Below are 25,891 nucleotides of genomic sequence, written 5' to 3'. Positions count from 1 at the left end.
AAATGTTATTCTTGATTTATCCCAGAAACCCAGGAGCCATTTTTTAAAACCCAGCCTTAACTTTGTTTATACAGGTCCATGACCACATATACTTTAATATTCACAGACTAAGCCTAAGCCAGTCACAGTAACAAGCAAATCAACTCTGACTGGAGTGTCTGAGCTGGCCATGGAACCTCCTTTGATGGGCACAGGTTGCAGTGGGTACTTTATCTCGCCGCACTAAAGTGTCTCTCTGGCAGCAGTTGGCATGTGCTGTCGACCTCATTGATCTAGGCATCTGTGTAGGGCTGCATAATTCTGTTTAATGTATGAAGACTGAGGGGCTCAGAGACTGTCAGAGGGAGTAGAGACTGATCTGCCCTGCCTCATACTAATGCCGCCTGGCAGCCCTCCCTGAGGGGACGAGGGGGAGAGGAGACCAGGGCAGGCAGCAGGAGGACTCACTCTGCCCATGCACATTCATCAAAGAGGGGCTGGAGAGGAGGCTTACGCCCTGCTGATGGTAGACCATGTCTCCATGTGATACCCAATTTACAAAGGCCTTTTTAAAAACTAAAGTAAAATCAGACCATTGTGTCAGGTCGTAGTTCAAGTGGTAGAACGTTGTTCAATCCAGAATCCAGAATAACATTTAGTTAAAATAATGACTGAAATGTAAATGTTGTTTGCAGAAGCAGGAATACACCTAACTTTCTCTTGTATAAATTATATGAAATTCAGGTACAAGGTGATGACCGTACGAGTTACAGAATATGTTGGCAAAGTTGGCAACAAGAGGCAGGCAAAAAAACTGGAGTGGCTTTTCCACTCGACGGCCAATAATGACAGTATTAATTTAATAAATTAATATTGAAATAAAGATCCAAACAAACATGGGTAGAGCCTGCCAAGCTATAATTAACTGTATTATTAACAGCTTGACTACTTTAGCTATCAAAAAACAAAGGTAGAAATTATAGAAAAAGTTCATTATATTTGTGTGCGTCATATGCTGTCTCCCTTACAGCCCTCTTAACTCATAAACTACGGTTTGTTGATTATTGAGGCATTCCGTACTTAGGCAATACTTTAATCAAATGTGAAGGTACTGTAAACAAACTGATAATACAGACGAAAACCTTGAAAAAAATAAATAATAATTATTATTATGATTTCTTGTTTTCTGGGAACGACATTATCCAAATAATTAGATTAGTTATATGTGTGTGTGATTTTATTACATTCTCTTCTTTTTTTGTTGCATTTTACTGTGAATCAGGCAGGCAGTCAGTCAGTCAGGCAGGTAGTCAGGCAGTCAGTCAGGCAGGCAGGTAGTCAGGCAGGCAGGTAGTCAGGCAGTCAGTCAGTCAGGCAGGCAGGCAGGCAGGCAGGCAGGCAGGTAGTCAGGCAGGCAGGCAGGCAGGCAGGCAGTCAGGCAGGCAGGCAGGCAGGCAGGCAGTCAGGCAGGCAGTCAGTGAGTCAGGCAGGCAGGCAGTCAGGCAGGCAGGTAGTCAGGCAGTCAGTCAGGCAGTCAGGCAGGCAGGCAGGTAGTCAGGCAGGCAGGCAGTCAGGCAGACAGTCAGGCAGGCAAGTAGTCAGGCAGTCAGGCAGGCAGGCAGTCAGGCAGAGCAAACTTCAGGGTAACTAGGGGGAGAGACAACTCCCCTGGGTGTTTTGCTTAGACATTTTTGTTTGAGATGTGGGAGGAAAGGAGCTAAAATGTATGTGGGTACACCTCATATTCAAATAGTTTATTTGTGTTATTAGACAAACTCCCCAGCATGAATTTAGATGGACAGTTTGTGTTGTTTTACATTTTATTAATAGCAACATCAGAGTACTAAATGTACAGAGGACGAATCCGATGAGAATCGCATTTACAGTGCTTGCAAATACAGAGCTTAGAAGTACAAGAGTAACCAAATCAAAATCACCTGTAAATTTAAACATTACCAATAACTACAAAAAGAGATGTGATCCATAAGACACAAAACAAAATGATACAACATTTAGCTGACACAGAAACTGACTGTTTATACAGTCCTTCTGTGTGTGTTTGTGTGTACTACAGTCATAGATAGATCTTATATAAAAGTAACAGATGTACTCATTGATATATTAAACACAAATATAAAAAGTTTAAGAGTCACAAAGTACACATTTTTCATTTCTATGGCAACAACAAGACTTCAGTCAGGTTCTGTGTAGTAGTAGTATGGATTCTTGTGATTGTTTCGCTGAACAAACTGTTGTTGTGTGCACCTGTGTGAAACACCAGAAAGAAAAATATGTCATCTCAGTCAGACATATGTGTGTGTCTACCATTTAGCTTTGCGAATGATTTCAATACCTGAACAAACATCTTAACAATATCTCTCAGACATATATCGGTTTGGCTTCATCTGCTCTGAGACAGTGACGAGGCAATGCTGAAGCAATGCCTCACTGTCAGGGTTGACTCTGTTCCATTCTGACGACCTGTCCAGTGATAGCACGGCTCAATCGATATATCTCAAATATCAATGTTAAACCAGTCCAGATCAATATACACTCCGTTTTCAAGGCGTCATACTGAGTGTCAGTCTGAGGCCCTCTTTTGTGCAGTGGCATATAACTATGCTCATAGGCAGATGTGTTTCATGCAACCAGACTCCGCTTGACCCAAAATGGCCATATAGGAAATGGTGACGTCATTGAATGATAGTTCAAGTCATTAACACTATTGACAAACACTGGTGATTATGTCAGTACAATAGTTCTTATGAATAGAAAAATAAAAACATGATCTGCGTGGAGAATTGGAGCCCTCCTCTTTTGATACAGTTTAAGCGCACAATACGTGAAGTCATAATAACATGATGAGGGAAGCAGTTTTTGAATGAACAACCCTGTGTAAAGCAAAAATATACACCCAAAAACAACCCAAACACCACACATTTATCCCCTTTCTCTAAGTATTTCAGAACAACAAGGAGTCTCAGTACCCCCCTGTACCGTAATTAGCCTGTGGCCAGAAGAATTCTAGTGCTATCAATCAGTCGTTGCTAGGCTACTCACAATGTTCATTATGATAATATGTTCCCCATCAGTATAGTGCCATATTGAAATAGCTTAAGCCTGAACCCCCTGGCCTGTGATTAGACTAAGACACAATACAGATTGATCATGCTAGTTCTGGATCCTATCTCATAGATAAAAAATTAAAAATTAAAAACTATTGGGCTAGTAAGACGTCAGGTAAACATGGAATTGACGTTCTGAATATGTCAATAGGTTGCAATCAATACGACTGATATACTGTATTATTAACATGAAGCGAAATACAACAAAATATGTGTGTGACACCTCCTTTCATCTTGCTGATGGCACTGACTGCATCCTTTCATTAATTGACAGTTAGTTTTTGTCATAGGTGACACATTGGGGACATGGTGTACTATAAGTGTCACAGATCACTGAAGAGACAGCTAGAGCACATACAGTCTGTCTCTTATGTAGATATTTGTTTGCTCACAAAAGGTGTTCAGTCTCATATTTCTCTGATCTTACTGCAACTCCATTAGTCATTAGTCATCTTCACAGTCAAGTGAACTGCCTCAACCACTATGGGCTAACTGTAAAATTAGCAGACAAGATATAGAATAGCTCTGTTATGTCCGTGTTACCCACAATGTGAAAAATAAATAGGTTTTGCATGATCCAGGTATGTTCTTTCATGTTCCCTGATTTTTATCATAACATCATAACATTGCAATTACCTGCCACAAGAATTGATATATCACCTCAAGCATTTGATGAAAAAGGTCAATTTTACAAGGAAACTTGAGGTAAAATGTGGCGGAAGCATGAGTGTACTGTGAACGCGTTAGTGGACTACTGCACAGGTATGCTTCAGTGAATCATATTCTACATAACATATTGAGCAGAGAAGCATGGGTGCTGTTGTTGGCACTGATATTTCACACTGAGGGAAGAACTGAACTGAGGGAACTGAGGGAACTGAGGGAAGCAACTGTGAGTTGCTTATGGCAAGTTACATTTACTTTGCCATTCCAGTGCTAGTTTAGGTACTGAAGTGATGACCCTAAAGCCAGGTACACACTACGTTTTTAAGTCCTATGGGCGTATTACCATTAATACGCTACATGGCCAAAAGTATGTGGACACACCTTCAAATTAGTGGCTTCGGCTATTTCAGCCACACCCGTTGCTGACAGGTGTATAAAATTGAGCACACAACCATGCAATCTCCATAGCCAATATTGGCAGTAAAATAGCCCGTACTGAAGAGCTCAGTGACTTTCAACGTGGCACCGTCATAGGATGCCACCTTTCCAACAAGTCAGTTTGTCCAGAACTTGACTGGCCTGCACAGAGCCCTGACCTCAACCCCATCGAACACCTTTGGGATGAATTGGAACGCCGACTGCGATCCAGGCCTAATCGCCCAACATCAGTGCCCGACCTCACTAATGCTCTTGTGGCTGAATGGAAGCAAGTCCCCACAGCAATGTTCCAACATCTAGTGGAAACCCTTCCCAGAAGAGTGGAGGCTATTATAGCAGCAAAGGGGGAACCAACTCCATATTAATGCCCATGATTTTGGAATGAGATGTTCTACGAGCAGGTGTCCACATACTTTTGGACATGTAGTGTATTTTAAGACACTTGAGACAGTTCTGCTATTAATGTTGCAAGGTGCAAGACTTTCACATGTAACAATTTCAAAGTATATTAGGAATTTAAGAAATGCGCATTGGGGACAATGCTTGGGAGGATATACATACATCTGAGGCTTGTAGACAGCACTTGAGAAATGGTGCCCCTGATATTCCTATGATGTCCCAAACTTCCTTTAGAATATTGAGGGGAAAATAGTGTAGTATGTAGCTGGCTTTAAACAACCATGCTGTATCTAAAAATCTGATCATGAAGATGTTCATGAAAGTGGAGAATTTTGTGGCAAAACATCAGTGGTGTTTCAGTCATCATCATATGAAAGAAAGACATAATAAGTACATACCCAATACATTTCAGTACCAGCATAACCAAAACAAACCAAAACATAAAAAATCCTTGTTCATGTACCGTAATTTTCGGACTATAAGCCGCGCCTTTTCCCCATTTTTCGACCCTGCGGCTTATATAACGGTGCGGCTAATCTATGGATTTTTACAGCTAACGGCCACTAGAAGACCTCCTAAATCTATGGATTTTACAGGTTACAGTCCACCAACATTAACTCTATGGGCTCTATGACCGGTCCGCGCCCCCCACCTTTAAGCGGCGGGCTCCAGCAGGAAAAGCTGGAGGCCGGAAAAGAGTGAGACAGGTAGCGCGCAAAAGTAAAAGTGGAACCGAGAGTGGTACGAGAGACAGAACGAGAGACAGAACGAGAGCAAGACAGACAGACATTACGAGAGCGAGACAGTTTGTCTCTTTCCCGACAATCCCCTCTGTGCACGAACCCTTACATATGGTAATTAAACATTAAAACACCTGTGGCTTATAGTCCAGTGCGGCTTATATATGTACACATCATTCAATATCATTCAATTTAGCTGCTGCGGCTTATACTCCGGTGCGCCTTATAGTGCGGAAAATACGGTACTTGTTCTCTGCAAATGCAAAGGGGAGTGAAATATATACCCTAAAAACCCCTTGAACCCTTAATCTTGTTCTGTTTACTACTGTACTTCTTTCCGATAATTTATATGTGGTTTCAACTCATGCTAAATAGTATGAGGTCATAGATCTAATAGTTTTCCCTGCCTTTAAAGAGAAAAATAACACATATATCTAGGTCTCTAGAGTGGTTACATGTAGTTATAAATATTACAACAAAAATGAACAAAAAATAAACTCAGTCTAACTTTCTCTCATAACAATTATTGTTGGGTTTACATTACTTCCCCTTTTCACCATGACTAATCATATTTCCAGAAGCAAATAGATTTCATATGAAAATGGTGTGTCAGCATTTGATAATTGCGCATCTTCTACCAACCAAACCCCAAGCATCAGCACGCCGATCTCATCATAGTATACAATCAAAAGACCTTCTCTTCCTGGGCCGTAGCTTTCTTACTTCTCACAACTTTTTTCAGTATGTGAAATATTGCAGTGTCTATTTAAGTATTGTATTGGTTAGTTAAATATATAATACAGGTACTGCTTGAAAGTGCAGTTAGGAAGCTTGGCACAAGGTTAGTTTGTGTTATGAAAGAAATACAGTAGTTACACATGTAAACAAAGACACTATCCCCAACCTAGCCAAACCTTTCCCAAAAAGAGACAGGTCTTTAAAAATAGAACATACCTGTACACAAATAGAAGTAAATATATAGAAAATACATTTACACATGTATAATATACAGTTTAGTAACCCTCTTGACTATTAAGATAACACTCTTCATTCAAAAAATATATGTTATGTTGACGCAACTTGGTCTCAGCGTACATGTTGGGATGAATTGGCATGGTCATTCATGGTGTTTTGGCGTGTGAGTGGAGAGTGGTGTACTAGGAGTCACAGTTGCATCACAGCCACTGATCCAAGGTCAGTTCTTTACCTCTCCAGTTACATAAGCTTATGATTTAGTGATTTAGGATCTGAAAAAGGGTCCACCTCTACATTGAGCTAAGGGAACAGAATAGCTGAAGCCTGAATCTTATCCATCTCATTGAGTAAATGCAGATCTCAGCCCACACCCGGGCCAGAATCCAGTCCATCTTTAAATCTGTATATATTGCTGTCGACACAGAATAATTGCAATCACGTGTTGTTCTTTTTTGTGCTTTTTACCAACCCACTAGCGTAATGAAATGTTTTGTGTTATGTCCTTGTGTCCTGTCTCACTAATAGTGGAATTGTATTAACTAATCAATTAATTCATGTATTACCTGTGGCCCAGTCTTCTCGATTCCGATTGGCTGCTCCTAATCCCCCTAGTTCCGCATCTCATTGATGATGCTGGAGGTTTTGACGAGGCTGATATTCCGCAAATTCGCATCCATCAGCAACCCTCAGGAACCAGGAAAGAACATGCCTGTTTTTCACTGTACTGCACTTGACATGAAAGAGGGAGTGTATTCCTTCATATAAGTGAGCTTTAGGGAGGAACATTGTTATATATGGTTGTGTTTGCATTCACAGCACAAGATATACAGCTAATTTGGACCTAATTTGGAGGGATACTTTACCATTTTTATTCAGATGTTCTGTTCATTTCCATTTCTTGATTTGCATGCATTTCTGAGATTATGGTATAGAAAAGACTACTTCCGATTGTAAATACTTCTCACACAGGGCACCATTTGTAAAGGTGTTTGATGATAATATGATAATTCCAATTAGCATGGGCTTGATAAATGCAACACTAAAAGGTATTATTATTCCCCCAATAATACACACAAATGACACTTATTAGTGGCCTTAGAAGCATTGTTTGATAAATCTGACCCTTGGTTGTTTTAAGACTAATTATTATTATTTTTGCAATTAGACTATGAGACACAGTAGGTAAACACTGAAAATGTATATATAGTTGAGAGGAGATATTCAATATTTCTCACTTACTGTAATTGCAGAGTTAGAATAATTATATTCTTACAAGTTAATTCTAAATTCCACCCTTGTGCGGTACCGCTCATATCCTACCACCACTCATAGTAACATATAATGTCTTATCCCTTGTGAATAATGCTTGGGATGGAAAATTGAATGAAGACTTGTGTATTGGACACTGACCTGAGGCAGTATATATGTAAACACACTGCTAATCCTCTCTGTTTGCCTTAGCTACCCTGATTCAGATAGAACTGAACACAACAGGACATATGGCATGCAATGTTCGACAACCATTGTGTAGTAAGCATAATAAAAAACCTCTGAGAAAAAGGACATTCCGAAAGGGTAATTAATCTGGGCTTGGATTCGATGAGTGTTTTGAATTCCCTTTGCTTCAATCTCTGATTGGACTGTTAATGGTGTTCCGCTGTCCAAACATCATGTGGCATGGGAACTGCACTGTTTGGGTTGTGACTGACCTCTTTTCGTGTATAAAAATAGACAGACTACTCTGGTTTTAAAATGGGACATAGTAACAATGCATTAAATGTAGGTGTTGACTAAAGCATGTACTGTTTTCTTTTCTTTCCCCACTTGCCCTCAATGAATAGTGCTTCATATTATAAATATTTTTTGGACTTTGGAACACAATTCTTACAACTATTTCAGAAAACATATTCAAATACTTTTAAACATTTTTTTTTCTCTCACTTTTCTTTAAAAAAAGATGGAGTTAGGTTGATACAGGGTTAATATTGTCCATGAATTGTTGTCTAAAGTTCCTTCTGTACAGATTATGGCACATAGTGGCGTAATTGGCACATTGTTCAGTAATACAGCTCAGCTTTTTCCATTGAGAGCAGCTCCTCCAAGTCTCCTAGCTCTCCAAGAAACCTAGTCCTCTTCAAGGTGACGCTGACGTAGATGGTCTTCTCCGGCACATCCAGTAATATAGTTATATATTAACTCTAACTAGATATCTAAATGAACACAGGTCTCTGGAAAATAGTTTGGAGTGGCAGCGGTATGGCTGCTTGGTTTGTCATCATTTATAGAAAAATAAATATCTTAATCTGTGTCCAGAGAGAGAGTTCCCACTACTTTACAAAATTGGCCTTCGTTTGAGTCGCTTCTTTCTCTTGGTTGGAAAAGTTTACCAAAGGATCCTGTGGAGAAAAATCAAGACATTAGTAAATTAAATTGTCAGAAGAGCTGTAGAAAACCAATAGCAATAGTTAAAGCAAAATAAGCATGTGTCAAACTCAACATTGAACACATTAATTTTTTACATATATTTTTTTAAACTAGGCAAGTCAGTTAAGAACAAATTCTTATTTACAATGACGGCCTACACCGGCCAAACCCGGACAACGCTGGGCCAATTGTGCGCTGCCCTATGGGACTCCCAATCACGGCTGGTTGTGATACAGCCTGGAATCGAACCAGGTGGTCTGTAGTGACGCCTCAAGCACTGAGATGCAGTGCTTTAGACCGCTGCGCCACTCGGGAGCCTACAGTATGTGCCATAACTGCCAGTTGTAAGTACCATGTCACAATGTGCACCTACACTGCAATTACACTGTTTATGCCCATCTAACTACCATGGCTCTCCATGGTCTTTAAGACTGCAGTGCTGGAAGGAAGAACTGGGGCGTTTTAGTTCTTTCTCTGACTGAGACCAATGTCCGTACAGACGATGGTCTTGGACCTCTTACTCCAGCTAATGTTCCTGCAGGCGTTCTATTCCTTTTCAAATCTGGGTCAATAACAGACGTGTGGCCCCCTGGGCTTTTAGCCACACACTGGGCCAGAGCATGTGTTTAACTTTCACGCTTGGAATTTCAAATGGAGGCAGTCCAGCTAATCGGCAATGCATAAAAAATGCAGGAAAGTCAAGTGAAAGTGGCTCTTTCCCATAACAAAACATTGAAACAATATTTCACTGGCCGCATGAATGAGGGCCACAACCCCATAAATGCGTAATATTTTTCATAAAGGTTAGGTTGTCGAAGGGCATGAATCAAACATAATTGTATTATAATGGCTAATGAATGACCTTTAGTGATCTTGCCGTTAAATTACATTTTTCCGGGCAGTTTGTGAAAAATCCTCGCCGAAATAACAACCATAAGCCATTTCCCTTCTATTCCCAAACTGGGACACTATCACCACAGGGATCAAGGTGGGGAAGGCTCAGGAAAGGATTTGCAGGGGGGAAAGTGGCATAGTACCCACCAGAGCATAAATTCAGGAAGTCTGTTCCATCCATGTGATGTAAAAAAGCCTTCAGTTAGTCAGCAGGAGATCTCGAACCACTTCTCTGACACAAAGGCCACAGGAATCAGCTGCCTTTCAATGGGAGAAGGTCTGTAGGACAAAGGATGGAGACACAAAGATAGTGAGAACCTGCGTCCAGGAGACACTGTTATAGAGGTATTTCGCAAGGAAAACAATACCACTTACAAAAAGGGGATTTACGCCATTTAGGGCCAGGACTTTTTCCCAAATACGTGATTTTACCAGGAGAAACTTAACGGAGTACTGTTCTAATTTGAGAAACAATATTACAGTTATTGATCAAAGATACAGTAGGTCATTATTACTGTGTTACTTTTGTTATCATTCCCTTCCTATTAAAGTTATTATTTGTGATGATTATTCTATCGTCCTCTCACCAAGTTCCTGTTTAAGCACGCACGCCCTACTACTGACCGTGTTAGTTGAAAAATTGCAGAAGCGTTTAAAACATTGTTTCTCAGCGTGGAAGTACTCCCATTACTTTGATTTGGTAGGATGACAAAATGACAACAATATAACTGTAAAATGTAAACTGTGCCCAGGAGAGAAACACCTCTACACTGCTAGAAACACAACCTCCAATCTCTTGAAGCACCTTCAAAAGCAACACGCCAAGACAAAACTCGAAGCGAAAGACCCCCAAGGCCTGACCGCTACTGCTGAAGATGACTGTAGGCCTACCTCATCCAAACAATCAAGGCTTGATTTGAATCGTTCTGGAGGACAGGCTGTGAGAGCTAAACAAGCTTGTAGCACAGGAAATGCTGCCCTTATCCGCGGTAGAATCCGCCTCTTTTTTTGTGTCGCTCATTATTAGGCTACTTGTGTTTGTGTATAGGCCTACTGTAACTTTGACATTGCGTGAGGACGCGCAACGTTTTGGGGGGTAACGCAAAAGTAATATAACGAGTGTAATTAATTACTTTTCACAGGGAGTAATAAGTAATGTGTTGTTGTTTGAAAGAAGTAACGAGTAATTGGTAATATATTACCTTTTTTGAGTAACGACCCCAACACTGCTCATAATAACTAACCCAAAAGTGAGAGGAAAGCACTTACACAAGCAGTGATCAAACTGACCCAGAAACCTAGCGCTGAGAGCGATTTAAAGCTGGCGTACCTATTTCCGTTGTAGGTGGTCTTGTATATAGGGGTCTGCTGGATCATCTCGTCCGTGTAGACGGGCACGGCGGTGCGCACACACTCGTGCGAGCACTGCAGGCTGTCGTTGTAGGCGGTGAAGATGTCCACCTTATTGGGCACGCGGGCAGGGGTGAAGTCGGTCAGGTTCTGACAGCTCTCCTCCTGCTGGTGAATCTTCCGCTGATGGCTACTGTGACGGCCATTCCCCGACTGTACACAGCTACAAAAACACGTACCAAAGACAAGAAACAAACATAAAATCATACCTTGTACCACTGTGGATGAGTGGCTCTGGTAAAAGTTTAATTGCCACTTTCAAAAGCGATGTGTTGTGTGTGTGTGTCAGGAAGTAATTGCAAAGTAAAGGAATCTTTCCTACCAGTTTTTAAGGACAAGTGTAGTTATCAAGGCTGCGATGACCATAATGAGAGACACAGTGATTGTAATAATCTGGTGAACTGCCAGTCCTGCAAAGAAAGGAGGACACAAAACACAAAGAAGCGCTTAGTTATGAAGGGAACTGTTTCAAAGGCCGGTAGTAATTTGCCATGTTACAGAAAACTAGTAACATTTTAAGGATGTTTTTGAATAAGCATATGTGCTCCACATAGCACCAAGGGCAATCTACTCAAGGTCAGAGGAAGATATCTGTGAAGAGATTTACTTAAGGTATTGATGAAAATATCATCATATACACTTCATTATTTAACAGAACTATAAATTATTAAATCAAAGCCAACCACCCACATATTAGATTAGTTATCTGTTTTTGTACAACACTTTTACAACTTCTCCTGAACTGGTGTGACCCTTAAACTCCCTTTGAGTTTCTTAACACTTCCCTGATTCCCTATTAGTGAATTCAAAGCACTAATACTTTTCACTTGTCAAAACTTAATCTCAAAGTCTTTACCTCAAAATAACCTATAGTTCAGTTCAAATACAAATATACATGTTATCCATGCCTAAGCTGTTTTTGATGAACCCAGACAGTTTTTAAGTTCATATTTTGTGTTAGCTATGTTCCAACAGCCTCTGGCTTGCATTAGCCTCATTGGACCAAAATGAATGGAAACCAATGGGCCATGTTACATTTTGTTTTCCTCACCACAAATGTAAAGGTAATGTTTTGAATAATGAAGTCTGTATACGTGTCTAAATTCCTCAAGCTGGGCATTTGACGTTAGTTCCTACTTTACAGGAGGCCTGTTTGAAATGCCTACTTGAACATGTGAACTTTCAAGTGCCTTAATAACAAACTCGTATGTGATCTGTAAATATAAATAACACATTTCAATTATGACCCTAGTTTAGCCTAGGAGAAAGCACTGAGCTATATAAGGCGAAATACAGGATCCTTCCATGATTGGCTGATATAATTGAGGGGCTGGACATGCCGATTAGTCTGTCATGTTACAGGCTTCTGTCTATAACAAAATGGGGGCTTCCCTGGTCAGTATATACAATAGATCATATTTTTTACAGCATTTAAAAAATATATATAGTCATGCAAAAGTGTTGCTACAGCTCTCAACAACATTGCTGGCATACTTAGCTGGTGCTATCGACAAAGCTCAGTGGGAGAAAGTTGTAAGAGACTACTTTCTGGAGCAGGGTTTCCCAAACTCGGTCCTGGGGCCCCCACTGGGTGCACGATTTGGGTTTTGCCCTAGCACTGATTAAAATCATCAAAGCTTGATGATGAGTGGGTTATTTGAATCAGCTGTGTAGTGCTAGGACAAATATCAAAACGAGCACCCATGGGGGCCCCCAGGACTGAGTTTTGGAAACCCTGTTCTGGAGGACAAAACTTTTTGTAAAAAATACAATAAGCCTAGGATCCTGTAACAGCCACATTATCAATTAATGTGTACCAAGGCGCTAATAAGAACAAACAAAAACATTTGCACATTTCTACAGGGCATGTTACATGGTTCACAGTGGTGCCCCCTCTCTGCTTATTGTGACACAAACCTCCATCCCTGAGTCTCTATCCACCAATCGCAGCCTTGCTTTTGCATAATGCCGAAAAACAGATGCTGACTTCCAGATGTTTCGCTGGTTCGAATCATACTTAAACCCTGGAGAACCCTGCAAGGTGCTGATCCCTCCGTTTTGGAGGAATGTGGTCATCTGCAGACACAAATGCAGAGCATGTCAGCACCACGGATTTCTCTCAATGGCAGACATACAGTATGATGAGGTGGTGGGGGGTTGGGAAGGGGGGACGACGACAATTCACCAGCAGTGAGTGGGCCACACGCAGCAGAACGCCAAGTTCTTCATGATGAAAACGTCCTTGCGGGCCCACACATCCAAACCCTCATCAGCCAGCTGATTGTCTGCTGATCCAGGCCAGTTTGTCTTCGGGATAGCTCAAAAGGAGCTGCCACTCAGTCATTGTAAAACGATGGTGCCAGCGCTCACAGTGACTGCTAGCTCCCTTACTGTGCATATACAGTGGGGAGAACAAGTATTTGATACACTGCCGATTTTGCAGGTTTTCCTACTTACAAAGCATGTAGAGGTCTGTAATTTTTATCATAGGTACACTTCAACTGTGAGAGACGGAATCTAAAACAAAAATCCAGAAAATCACATTGCATGATTTTTAAGTAATTAATTTGCATTTTATTGCATGACATAAGTATTTGATACATCAGAAAAGCAGAACTTAATATTTGGTACAGAAACAGCAGGGATTTTGGCCCACTCCTCCATACAGACCTTCTCCAGATCGTTCAGGTTATGGGCTGTCGCTGGGCAATACGGACTTTCAGCTCCCTCCAAAGATGTTCTATTGGGTTCAGGTCTGGAGACTGGCTAGGCCACTCCAGGACCTTGAGATGCTTCTTACGGAGCCACTCCTTAGTTGCCCTGGCTGTGTGTTTCGGGTCGTTGTCATGCTTGAAGAGCCAGCCACGACCCATCTTCAATGCTCTTACTGAGGGAAGGAGGTTGTTGGCCAAGATCTCGCGATACATGGCCCCATCCATCCTCCCCTCAACACGGTGCAGTCGTCCTGTCCTCTTTGCAGAAAAGCATCCCCAAAGAATGATGTTTCCACCTCCATGCTTCACGGTTGGGATGGTGTTCTTGGGGTTGTACTCATCCTTCTTCTTCCTCCAAACACGGCGAGTGGAGTTTAGACCAAAAGCTCTATTTTTGTCTCATCAGACCACATGACCTTCTCCCATTCCTCCTCTGGATCATCCAGATGGTCATTGGCAAACTTCAGACGGGCCTGGACATGCGCTGGCTTGAGCAGGGGGACCTTGCGTGCGCTGCAGGATTTTAATCCATGACGGCGTAGTGTGTTACTAATGGTTTTCTTTGAGACTGTGGTCCCAGCTCTCTTCAGGTCATTGACCAGGTCCTGCCGTGTAGTTCTGGGCTGATCCCTCACCTTCCTCATGATCATTGATGCCCCACGAGGTGAGATCTTGCATGGAGCCCCAGACCGAGGGTGATTGACCGTCATCTTGAACTTCTTCCATTTTCTAATAATTGCGCCAACAGTTGTTGCCTTCTCACCAAGCTGCTTGCCTATTGTCCTATAGCCCATCCCAGCCTTGTGCAGGTCTACAATTTTATCCCTGATGTCCTTACACAGCTCTCTGGTCTTGGCCATTGTGGAGAGGTTGGAGTCTGTTTGATTGAGTGTGTGGACAGGTGTCTTTTATACAGGTAACGAGTTCAAACAGGTGCAGTTAATAGAGGTAATGAGTGGAGAACAGGAGGGCTTCTTAAAGAAAAACTAACAGGTCTGTTAGAGCCGGAATTCTTACTGGTTGGTAGGTGATCAAATACTTATGTCATGCAATAAAATGCAAATTAATTACTTAAAAATCATACAATGTGATTTTCTGGATTTTTGTTTTAGATTCCATCTCTCACAGTTGAAGTGTACCTATGATAAAAATTACAGACCTCTACATGCTTTGTAAGTAGGAAAACCTGCAAAATCGGCAGTGTATCAAATACTTGTTCTCCCCACTGTATATTCCCTTGGATAACGAACTGCTGTAGGCAGGGCACAAAGCAGCCAGGTCAACCTTGGATTAATGATTTCTCTGGCTGTCTCAGGAATGTCTCCCTTCCTTCACCGCAATCAGTCCCTCTGCAGCAAAGACACATTAACTTATCTGGCAGTCATTTGCATTTTTCGCTCTTGCTCGCTCCCCTCCCTCCCTCCCTGGCTGACATCAAGGCTGAAGTTGAAAGTGTGGAGTAATAAATTAACACCTGTCCAACTTGCTTGCCCTTGACCTTGATCGATAGTCCACATCTCCATGGAGAATTGTTTCGTTTTGCATTTGTGTCGCCATGAAAGGCTTCTCTGGCAGAGATTTCCAGCTTAAACCAAATTCATATCAAATCAAATCAAATGTTATTGGCCACATGCGCCGAATACAACAGGTGCAGACATTACAGTGAAATGCTTACTTACAGCCCTTAACCAACAGTGCATTTATTTTTTAAAAAAAAAGTCAAATAAAACAACAACAAAAAAAGTGTTGAGAAAAAAAGAGCAGAAGTAAAATAAAATAACAGTAGTGAGGCTATATATACAGGGGGGTACCGGTGCAGAGTCAATGTGCGGGGGCACCGGCTAGTTGAGGTAGTTGAAGTAATATGTACATGTGGTTAGAATTAAAGTGACTATGCATAAATCATTAACAGAGTAGCAGCAGCGTAAAAAGATGGGGTGGGGGGTGTGGGTGGGGGGCAGTGCAAATAGTCAGAGTAGCCATGATTAGCTGTTCAGGAGTCTTATGGCTTGGGGGTAGCTGTTGAGAAGTCTTTTGGACCTAGACTTGGCACTCCGGTACCGCTTGCCGTGTGGTAGCAGAGAGAACAGTCTATGACTAGGGTGGCTGGAGTCTTTGACAATTTTGAGGCCCTTCCTCTGACACCGCCTGATGGCAGGAAGCTTGGCCCCAGTGATGTAGTGGGCCGTACGAGCTACCCTCTGTAGTGCCTTGCGGTCGGAGGCCAAGCAGTTGCAATACTAGGCGGTGATGCAACCAGTCAGGATGCTCTCGATGGTGCAGCTGTAGAATTTCTTGAGGATCTGAGGAACCATGCCAAATCTTTTCAGTCTCCTGAGGGAGAATAGGCTTTGTCGTGCCCTCTTCACGACTGTCTTGGTGTGTTTGGACCACGATAGTTTGTTGGTGATGTGGACACCAAGGAACTTGAAGCTCTTAACCTGTTCCACTACAGCCCCGTCGATGAGAATGGGGGTGTGCTCAGTCCTCCTTTTTTTCCTGTAGTCCACAATCATCTCCTTTGTCTTGGTCACGTTGAGGGAGAGGTTGTTATCCTGGCACCACACGGACAGGTCTCTGACCTCCTCCCTATAGGCTTTCTCATCATTGTCGGTGATCAGGCCTACCACTGTTGTGTCGTCGGCAAACTTAATGATGATGTTGGAGTCGTGCCTGGCCATGCAGTCATGGTTGAACAGGGAGTACAGGAGGGGACTGAGCACGCACCCCTGAGGGACGCCTGTGTTGAGGATCAGTGTGGCAGATGTGTTGTTACCTACCCTTACCACCTGGGGGCAGCCCGTCAGGAAGTCCAGGATCCAGTTTCAGAGGGAGGTGTTTAGTCCCAGGATCCTTAGCTTAGTGATGAGCTTTGAGGGCACTATGGTGTTGAATGCTGAGCTGTTGTCAATGAATAGCATTCTCACGTAGGTGTTCCTCTTGTCCAGGTGGGAAAGGGCAGTGTGGAGTGCAATAGAGATTGCATCATCTGTAGATCTGTTGGGGCGGTATGCACATTGGAGTGGGTCTAGGGTTTCTGGGATAATGGTGTTGATGTGAGCCATGACCAGCCTTTCAAAGCACTTCATGGCTACAGACGTCAGTGCTACGGGTCGGTAGTCATTTAGGCAGGTTATCTTAGTGTCCTTGGGCACGGGGACTATGGTGGTCTGCTTGAAACATGTTGGTATTACAGACTCAGTCAGGGACATGTTGAAAATGTCAGTGAAGACACTTGCCAGTTGGTCAGCACATGCTCGGAGTACACGTCCTGGTAATCCGTCTGGCCCTGCGGCCTTGTGAATGTTGACCTGCTTAAAAGTCTTACTCACATTGGCTATGGAGAGCGTGATCACATAGTCATCCGGAACAGCTGGTGATCTCATGCATGCTTCAGTGTTGCTTGCCTCGAAGCGAGCATAGAAGTGGTTTAGCTCGTCTGGAAGTCTTGTGTCACTGGGCAGCTCGCGGCTGTGCTTCCCTTTGTAGTCTGTAATAGTTTTCAAGCCCTGCCACATCCGACGAGCGCCAGAGCTCGTCATGTAGCTTAGCATCTGCGTCATCTGACCACTTTTTTATTTACCGAGTCACTGGTGCTTCCTGCTTTAGTTTTTGCTTATAAGCAGGAATCAGGGGGATAGAGTTATGGTCAGATTTGCCAAATGGAGGGCAAGGGAGAGCTTTGTATGCGTCTCTGTGTGTGGAGTAAAGATGGTCTAGAGTTTTTTTTTCCTCTGGTTGCACATTTAACATGCTGGTAGAAATTAGGTAGAACGGATTTAAGTTTCCCTGCATTAAAGTCCTAGGAGCGCTGCCTCTGGATGAGCGTTTTCCTGTTGACTTATGGCCTTATACAGCTCATTCAGTGCAATCTTAATGCCAGCATTGGTTTGTGGTGGTAAATAGACAGCTATGAAAAATATAGATGAAAACTCTCTTGGTAAATAGTGTGGTCTACAGCTTATAAATAAAAATAAAAGATACTCTACCTCAGGCGAGCAAAACCTTGAGACTTCCTTAGTATTTGATGTTGTGCACCAGCTGTTGTTTACAAACATACACAGACTGCCACCCCTTGTCTTACCGGAGTCAGCCGTTCTATCCTGCCGATGTAGCGTATAGCCCACTAGCTGTATGTTGTCCATGTCGTCGTTCAGCCACGACTTGGTGAAACATAAGATATTACAGTTTTTAATGCCCCGTTGGTAGGATAACCGTAATCTTAGGTCATCCCATCCATTCTCAAATGATTGAAGATTGGCTAATAGGATTGATGGGAGAGGCAGTTTACTCGCTCGCAGTCGGATCCTTACAAGGCACCCCGACCTACGTCCACGATATCTCCGTCTCTTCCTCATGCGAATGACGGGGATTTGGGCCTTGTCGGGTGTCTGTAGGATATCCTTCGCGGCCACATCGTTGAAGAAAAAATCTTCGTCCAATACGAGGTGAGTAATCGTTGTGCTGATATCCAGAAGCTCTTTTTGGTTATAAGAGACGATGGCAGAAACATTATGTACAAAATAAATTACAAATAACGCGGAAAAACACACATAATAGTACAATTGGTTAGAGGGCTGTAAAATCAGGCTGAAGCCCTAGCCATACAAATACAGTCTTAGGTCTCATTATAACCTAATTTTATGGCAGTGCATTAACAAGTAAAGATAATGTCAGATAATGATTCCACTGACACAACCGGAAGACGGTCCAGACGATTCTCTATCCCTGTCCAGAACTGCCAGTTTAAGGGAGAAATATTTGGCCCTGCTAGCTCAAACTCATTGTGCTCTGGCAGTGAGGCTGAAAAATCACCTTTGGCAGTCACCTTGCTTTAGAGGTGCTGGGTTAGGTTTTGTTTGGAAGAATCAGTGCCAGACAAAGAGATGGGGAGTGAGAATGGGAAAGAGAGAGAATAAGAGAGGGATAGAAAGAGCTACTGTGTCAGCAGGGTTTGAGCCACACCAAGGCTCCCGGAGAGAAATAAATTAGGTTTTCACCTTCACGGTCTTGACAGTTTGATAAACATGCCATTGACAAGCATGGCATTTTAAGAAAATCTCACTATCTGCCTTTATTAAAAGACTACCTAGCCCAGCCCAGTAGGGGAACAATAAACTATTTACATCTGCTTGTTGATATTATATTCTATCAAACACATTCACCTTAACATACGTATATACAGTACCTATGTGCATGCACATCCAGTTAATTAAATAGTAGTGGATACAAGCCTGTGGAAAACCCCCACAGCCAGTTGATAAAAATCTAGCAGCACTATAGCTCTTAACCGGCAACAAAAAAACAACATACTGTCAACCTCGATAACGAGACGGAACACTGACATCGAGCTGAAAACGCTCACCTGTTAAGTCAATGGTACCAGAAGCAAACAGTGCATTTAGTAAAGAAGCCATCCACTTTTGAACCAGAAACTGTGTTCTCCCCGATAAATGGACATTGGCTTGACTTCCCATCCCAGGGGACCCTTGACCTTCGCTCAATTTCATAGCCTGGCTATTTGAATTGCTTGTGGGCATCGATTTTAAACTGTTATTAGACCATTTGTGCGGGGACTGCCTTCGAGCGGTTTTGTTCTCCCAAAATTGCCTCAATAACAAAGGCATAACCAGCCATTGCCGAGCAAAGGAGAAATATGTGGAACTCAACTGTCCAAAGTTATGTGAAGCTATAAGGCAGTCATTCTAAATGGCCATTTAGCATTAAGGCTTAATGCCGCCGTACAGCCTACGTCCGCTAGCAGCATTAAAGCTCATGGAAAATGTGTGAACAGTGCTCATTTGTGAACGGAGACATTGTGGAGAGCAAGCCAGCCCTCCCTTCCTCCCACCCATTGCAAATGTACGGAATCTGTCCCTCATTTATAATGCATTAAACTTCCTGGAGAGTGTGAGGGTTGACATGCAGTGAGACTTAACCCCCCTGTCCCCTCCGCTCTCCCCCGTGGCCACTCTCCAATCCATCCTCCCAAACGTGGTACCTGAGCGGGGAGGGAAGGGAGGGATGGGGCAGGGGAAACCTCCTGTCGAAGCCTGCTGATGGCTCACAATTGCCAATTAACGCTGATGTCAAAGTGTCAATCTGGCCTGATTTCCACTGAGTCACCGAGCAATCTAAAACACTTACAGAAGAAGAGAGGGAGAGAGAGAGAGAGGGAGAGAGAGAGAGAGAGAGAGAGAGAGAGAGAGAGAGAGAGAGAGAGAGAGAGAGAGAGAGTAGAGAGAGACAGAGAGAGAGAGAGACAGTAGAACGAGAGAGAGGAGAGAGAGCGCGACATCAGAGCCAATTATTCCACACACCTTTTCTCCCAATGTCAAAGGCAGCACTGCATAATTCAATCACTCTAGATAGCAAACTTTGACAGTCGAGGAGAGGAGATTTGGTCGGACTCTTGCTCAAGTTCCGCTGATTTTATTACTTACCAGGAAATGCAGTTGTCATGCATGCCTGTACTTCATTTGGGGACAGTTAGCTATGAAATACTTATTTTAGTGTTTTAAGAGCCACTGAACAAAAAACGAGATTTCAGTTTTGGAGGTGTGTTTCCTGACCGATTCCGCGTTGTTTGTCCCCCATGAGAAGCCTATTTCACTTCCTCAAAATCCCCAGAATGAATCTAAGATAACTCAAGAAATCTGTAATTAGTTTTTATATTTTTGCCGAGGATGTTTTAGTTGCGCAATTTTACATCTAATTAAGGTGTTTGGTGCATTATTTCTCAAGTAACAAAATGTGCGACGTGTTGTCAGATCTAAACAAAGTCGAAGCTGCTGGGCATGTCTGTCTCACTGTCTATGCTATTGGATAGAGAGCAATCACCGCAGCTGTTCACCCCATGTTAGTGGGAAAATGGATATCGTCAAATCAACACCCAAACTTAATTTACATATTGTGACGCACGGATGTTTCAAACTTTTAGACGAGGCTGACTTTATGACCAAATGTATCCTACTTACACTTTGTAGTCAATTTTGACACAACTGTTTCTGCATCGAATCGATGCTTTGTAAAGGCAGTCACTTTTTAAGTACAGAAAGGGGATTGCCACCAATAAGTGGGACTACATCAGAGAGAGAACGTTTTGTGATGTATTCAACCGTAATCCCTCGCATGTCCTCCCCACTCAATTATCTGACTTGATATTGATGTTTCTTTATGCTGTCTGAATTTGTGTAAAACAAACAAATGACGTACACTGTGAATATTTGCTGTAAGAGATTACATTCTAAAATAGATACACCAACACCTCATATTTCTAGTTGACATTGGGTAAAGGAACAATTTGCTATCTCCTGACCTGTTTGGATGAATAAGGTTTTGGAGTCCAGCTAGCCAGTACAGAAACAACAAAAGGTTTTTAAAATGGTCGCTTGCCAGTAGTGCACCTTTCCCTCTCAGAGGAGATGTCAGCCATGAAAAAACTGAGCATTAGAAACATGAAGTAAAACAGCATCTGTTCATTCTGGCTACTCTTCATCTCCTCTTGGCCAAGTTTCTGTAAATCAGAAGGCTCGACTGTGCATGGCTGTCACCAGGCATCAGCATTTAAGTCTAGATTTAACGCTCGGGAAGAAGATTCATTTTTACCCAGCTTATCGAGAGTCAATATAGAGTAATGGCAAGATTATTAGATTGCCATGGTAACCAGTGGGGAAAGTTTCTCTCTTTCTCTCTCTCTCTGTGCCTGAAGAGCCTCTCACTCTATTGTAGCCTATGCCTCTACAAGGCTCTCCAAGGTCATTAGTGGCGTGGCGTTTGCCAAATTTGCACACCTCTTTAAGGACTCCAAACCTGGCCATCTGTGGAGATATGGGTTGGGGACCATGTGTGGTTAGGCAAAAAGGTTACATGGTATGTCTTTGCATCATAAATAAATATGCCAGAACACAGAATCACAAAAAAAGTGTTCGACTGGGACCTTACTCATAGCTATCCGTGAGCCAGAGAATTGTTATACATTTTTTTGAAAATGATTTGCAGTATATATTCAGGAACAAACTACCATGTGATGTTAACCAAATCAAGGACACACTTTTTCTGATCCACCAGGAAAAATGGGCAGTTGATATTTGTTTTAAACCTAAACTTAGAACGTGCACTCTCATCAAAGAGAACTACACCCCTGAACCATATGTCCTCCTGAACCTAACAAAAAGTCAAAGGTCAGTTTGTGCACAACTCAGATCCGGCACCCTCCCTCTGGCTGTAGAGACGGGTAGATTTAACAGTGTGCCTGAAGAGGAGAGAATTTGCCTTCTGTGTGATCTTGGGGAAATCGAAGACATGTTTTATTTGTCAAAGAAAATTGAAATAACCCTTTAGTATTCTAGGCAGGCTTGAATTTTGTTTCAGACAGGGCGTGTTTGAGATTGCTTAGTTTGTTCACAATGCCAGGAGGATAATGAGAAATGTACTGTTTGTGTAGTGTGGCTAGATGGTAGCTGTACTTGCCATGATTATTGTATGCGTATAAGTTGTAAAATGTTATTTTGTTTTGTAGTGTTTTGTAAGCCCATGTGGGCTGGGCACCGGTAGATGTATGACACTTAAATAAATCATATAATCATGTTCAATGACTATGTGCATAGGGCAGCAGTCGCTAAGGTGCACGGTTGAGTACCGGGTGGTAGAAGTGACTAAAGTTCAGGGTAGGGTACTGGGGATACATTACAGAAGGCTCAGAACGCATTTTCTGAGCCTACTGTAATGTATATAGCATGGTCCTTTTAGATAACAACAGTCCCGGTGCTTCGAGCCTCAGATCCTGCTAGTGTCTGGGGATGTTGAGGGTGGGTGAGTTCTCTTCTCCCAAGGCTCCCAGTGACCTGACATGCCTTCTGTGGGAGATAGCAGAGAATAAGGGAAGTGTCTGTCCCCTCCTACCCCTCCTACCCCTGCCCCCCTCCAACAGTGGTTTTGTTTCATCAGCAATACTGAGCGCTGTTGTCTGTAGTTGGTAATTATACCTTGCCCGCAGGCGAGTGTGTGCGAGACACACATTTTATGCATTGTGAAAGCCAAGTAAAGTTTCTACAAGGCTTTGGCTGTGATTACTGCATGCATGTGTCTCTATCCATTTCCTCTTATTGCGTATCATACTTTTGAAAAATAAATATGTATTGTGTGCGTAGTCATAATCAAATGAAATATCACATTACCGGCAGCTCTGAGGGAACTATTTGAATCATTATGGTATTCATTATTCTCTGAAATACCAAATCAAACATTTCCTTTTGACTATAAATTGCCCATAATATGGAATGGGAAAGGGCAAATCACAATAATAATAACAAGCCAATTAAACTGACTATTGCTTAGAACACCTTACACTCGTGGATATTGGCCTATATGGATAGGGCCAAATGTAAATGTTTCTAAAAGAAAAACTATAAAATGCATATGCATGACCATGGTAGTAAATGAAAGAGAACACTTTGGAGATTATGGGGAAATTATCAGACCAAAGGTGAGGACACAACAGTTCACCTGACACAAGACTGAATCCAACCATTATACTATTGAATTTATGCATATTTTACATTTACTGTACTTTTTACAGCATTTGTCAATAATGAAATCGGAAAATACTCTGGATACATTCAATAACATAATAAGAATATTCATTGACATTTTGGAGTAGGTGCAAGATAAGAAAAAAACTATGACAAGGGTTTGAGTGAGATGTCTAAATGGTGCATCCAAATGGCCACACACATCTCCAAACTGTGCACAGTTCCTAAGTAATGTTAATGCACTTTTATGACTCAAGGAAAGAGCCTTCAACTATAAGGTACTTTTTTGAGCTCTCCTAGATTTATCATTGAGGAACTGAAGCAAGCACACTTGTATTTTTTGTTTCGAACACAGCCCTGCGTCCCCACCATCACACAATTACTGTTGTTGTTTACGGAATCCAAAAACATTCCATTATAAATTGCATTATGGGTCAGGTGGGCATCATTTGAAAGCTTATTCTATTGCCTACATGGCTAGCTAAGTTATAAAATACTATCTTACAGTGTTAGGCTTTCAAAAGGCACTTCAGACAAACAGATTGTAATTTTGGTGCGCATAGAATGGAGTCATGAGTGCGTGTTCCGCACTGTCTGAGACAAAATAGCTGAGTAGGTCCGGATGGGGCTGGGTTCATATGAAGTGCAAGAACTGTATGAGAGCACCAGCTGTTCCGGATGACTATGTGATCACGCTCTCCGTAGCCAATGTGAGTAAGACTTTTAAGCAGGTCAACATTCACAAGGCCGCAGGGCCAGACGGATTATCAGGACGTGTACTCCGAGCATGTGCTGACCAACTGGCAAGTGTCTTCACTGACATTTTCAACATGTCCCTGACTGAGTCTGTAATACCAACATGTTTCAAGCAGACCACCATAGTCCCCGTGCCCAAGGACACTAAGATAACCTGCCTAAATGACTACCGACCCGTAGCACTAACGTCTGTAGCCATGAAGTGCTTTGAAAGGCTGGTCATGGCTCACATCAACACCATTATCCCAGAAACCCTAGACCCACTCCAATGTGCATACCGCCCCAACAGATCCACAGATGATGCAATCTCTATTGCACTCCACACTGCCCTTTCCCACCTGGACAAGAGGAACACCTACGTGAGAATGCTATTCATTGACAACAGCTCAGCATTCAACACCATAGTGCCCTCAAAGCTCATCACTAAGCTAAGGATCCTGGGACTAAACACCTCCCTCTGCAACTGGATCCTGGTCTTCCTGACGGGCCGCCCCCAGGTGGTAAGGATAGGTAACAACACATCTGCCACACTGATCCTCAACACGGGGGCCCCTCAGGGGTGTGTGCTCAGTCCCCTCCTGTACTCCCTGTTCACCCATGACTGCATGGCCAGGCACGACTCCAACACCATCATTAAGTTTGCCGACGACACAACAGTGGTAGGCCTGATCACCGACAACGATGAGACAGCCTATAGGGAGGAGGTCAGAGACCTGGCCGTGTGGTGCCAGGATAACAACCTCTCCCTCAATGTGACCAAGACAAAGGAGATGATTGTGGCCTACAGGAAAAAAAAGAGGACTGAGTACGCCCCTATTCTCATCGACGGGGCTGTAGTGGAACAGGTTGAGAGCTTCAAATTCCTTGGTGTCCACATCACCAACAAACTATCATGGTCCAAACACACCAAGACAGTTGTGAAGAGGGCACGACAAAGCCTATTCCCCCTCAGGAGACTGAAAAGATTTGGCATGGGTCCTCAGATCCTCAAAAAATTATACAGCTGCACCATCGAGATTATCCTGACTGGTTGCATCACCGCCTGGTATGGCAACTGCTCGGCCTCCGACCGCAAGGCACTACAGAGGATAGTGCGTACGGCCCAGTACATCACTGGGGCCAAGCTTCCTGCCATCCAGGACCTCTATACCAGGCAGTGTCAGAGGACTGTTCTCTCTGCTACCGCACGGCAAGCGGTACCGGAGTGTCAAGTCTAGGTCCAAAAGACTTCTCAACAGCTTCTACCCCCAAGCCATAAGACTCCTGAACAGCTAATCATGGCTACCCGGACTATTTGCACTGCCCCCCACCCCATCTTTTTACGCTGCTGCTACTCTGTTAATTATTTATGCATAGTCACTTTAACTCTACCCACATGTACATATTACTTCAACTACCTCAACTAGCCGGTAACCCCGCACATTGACTCTGCACCGGTACCCCCCTGTATATATAGCCTCCCTACTGTTATTTTATTTTACTTCTGCTCTTTTTTTCTCAACACTTTTTTGATGTTGTTTTATTTTACTTTTTTATAAAAAAAATAAATGCACTGTTGGTTAAGGGCTGTAAGTAAGCATTTCATTGTAATGTCTGCACCTGTTGTATTCGGCGCATGTGGCCAATCAAATTTGATTTGATTTGATTTGATCTATACCACTGGGTCAACGCAAAAAAATAAGATATAGCCTACTGTAGAAGTATGGCAGTTACCCATTTCACTATGCCATACAGTGCCTTCAGAAAGTATTCACACCCCTTGAAGTTTTCAAAATGTTGTTGTGTTACAGCCTGAATGTAAAATTGATTAAATTGATATTTTGTGTTACTGGCCTACA

General features: G+C 42.7%; 1 protein-coding gene across 1 annotated transcript in view; it reads right to left on the bottom strand.

The window, feature by feature from the left end:
• Positions 1-7,175: 7,175 nt before the first annotated feature.
• LOC121538446 (adherens junction-associated protein 1-like) overlaps positions 7,176-25,891 on the bottom strand; it is a 78,026-nt gene continuing 59,310 nt past the window's right edge. Inside the window, exons 3-6 of the mRNA XM_041846459.1 lie at positions 11,373-11,460; positions 10,971-11,213; positions 9,788-9,919; positions 7,176-8,718 (exon numbers count right to left, since the gene is read on the bottom strand). Coding sequence (XP_041702393.1) covers positions 9,847-9,919; positions 10,971-11,213; positions 11,373-11,460 — 404 coding nt within the window. The 3' untranslated portion in view covers positions 7,176-8,718; positions 9,788-9,846. The remainder of the gene's footprint in view (positions 8,719-9,787; positions 9,920-10,970; positions 11,214-11,372; positions 11,461-25,891) is intronic.

Source organism: Coregonus clupeaformis, chromosome 24, assembly GCF_020615455.1.
Source record: "Coregonus clupeaformis isolate EN_2021a chromosome 24, ASM2061545v1, whole genome shotgun sequence".
NCBI lineage: Eukaryota > Metazoa > Chordata > Actinopteri > Salmoniformes > Salmonidae > Coregonus > Coregonus clupeaformis.
The sequence above is the reverse complement of the archived record's forward strand: the minus strand, read 5'-3'. Positions and strand labels throughout refer to the sequence as shown.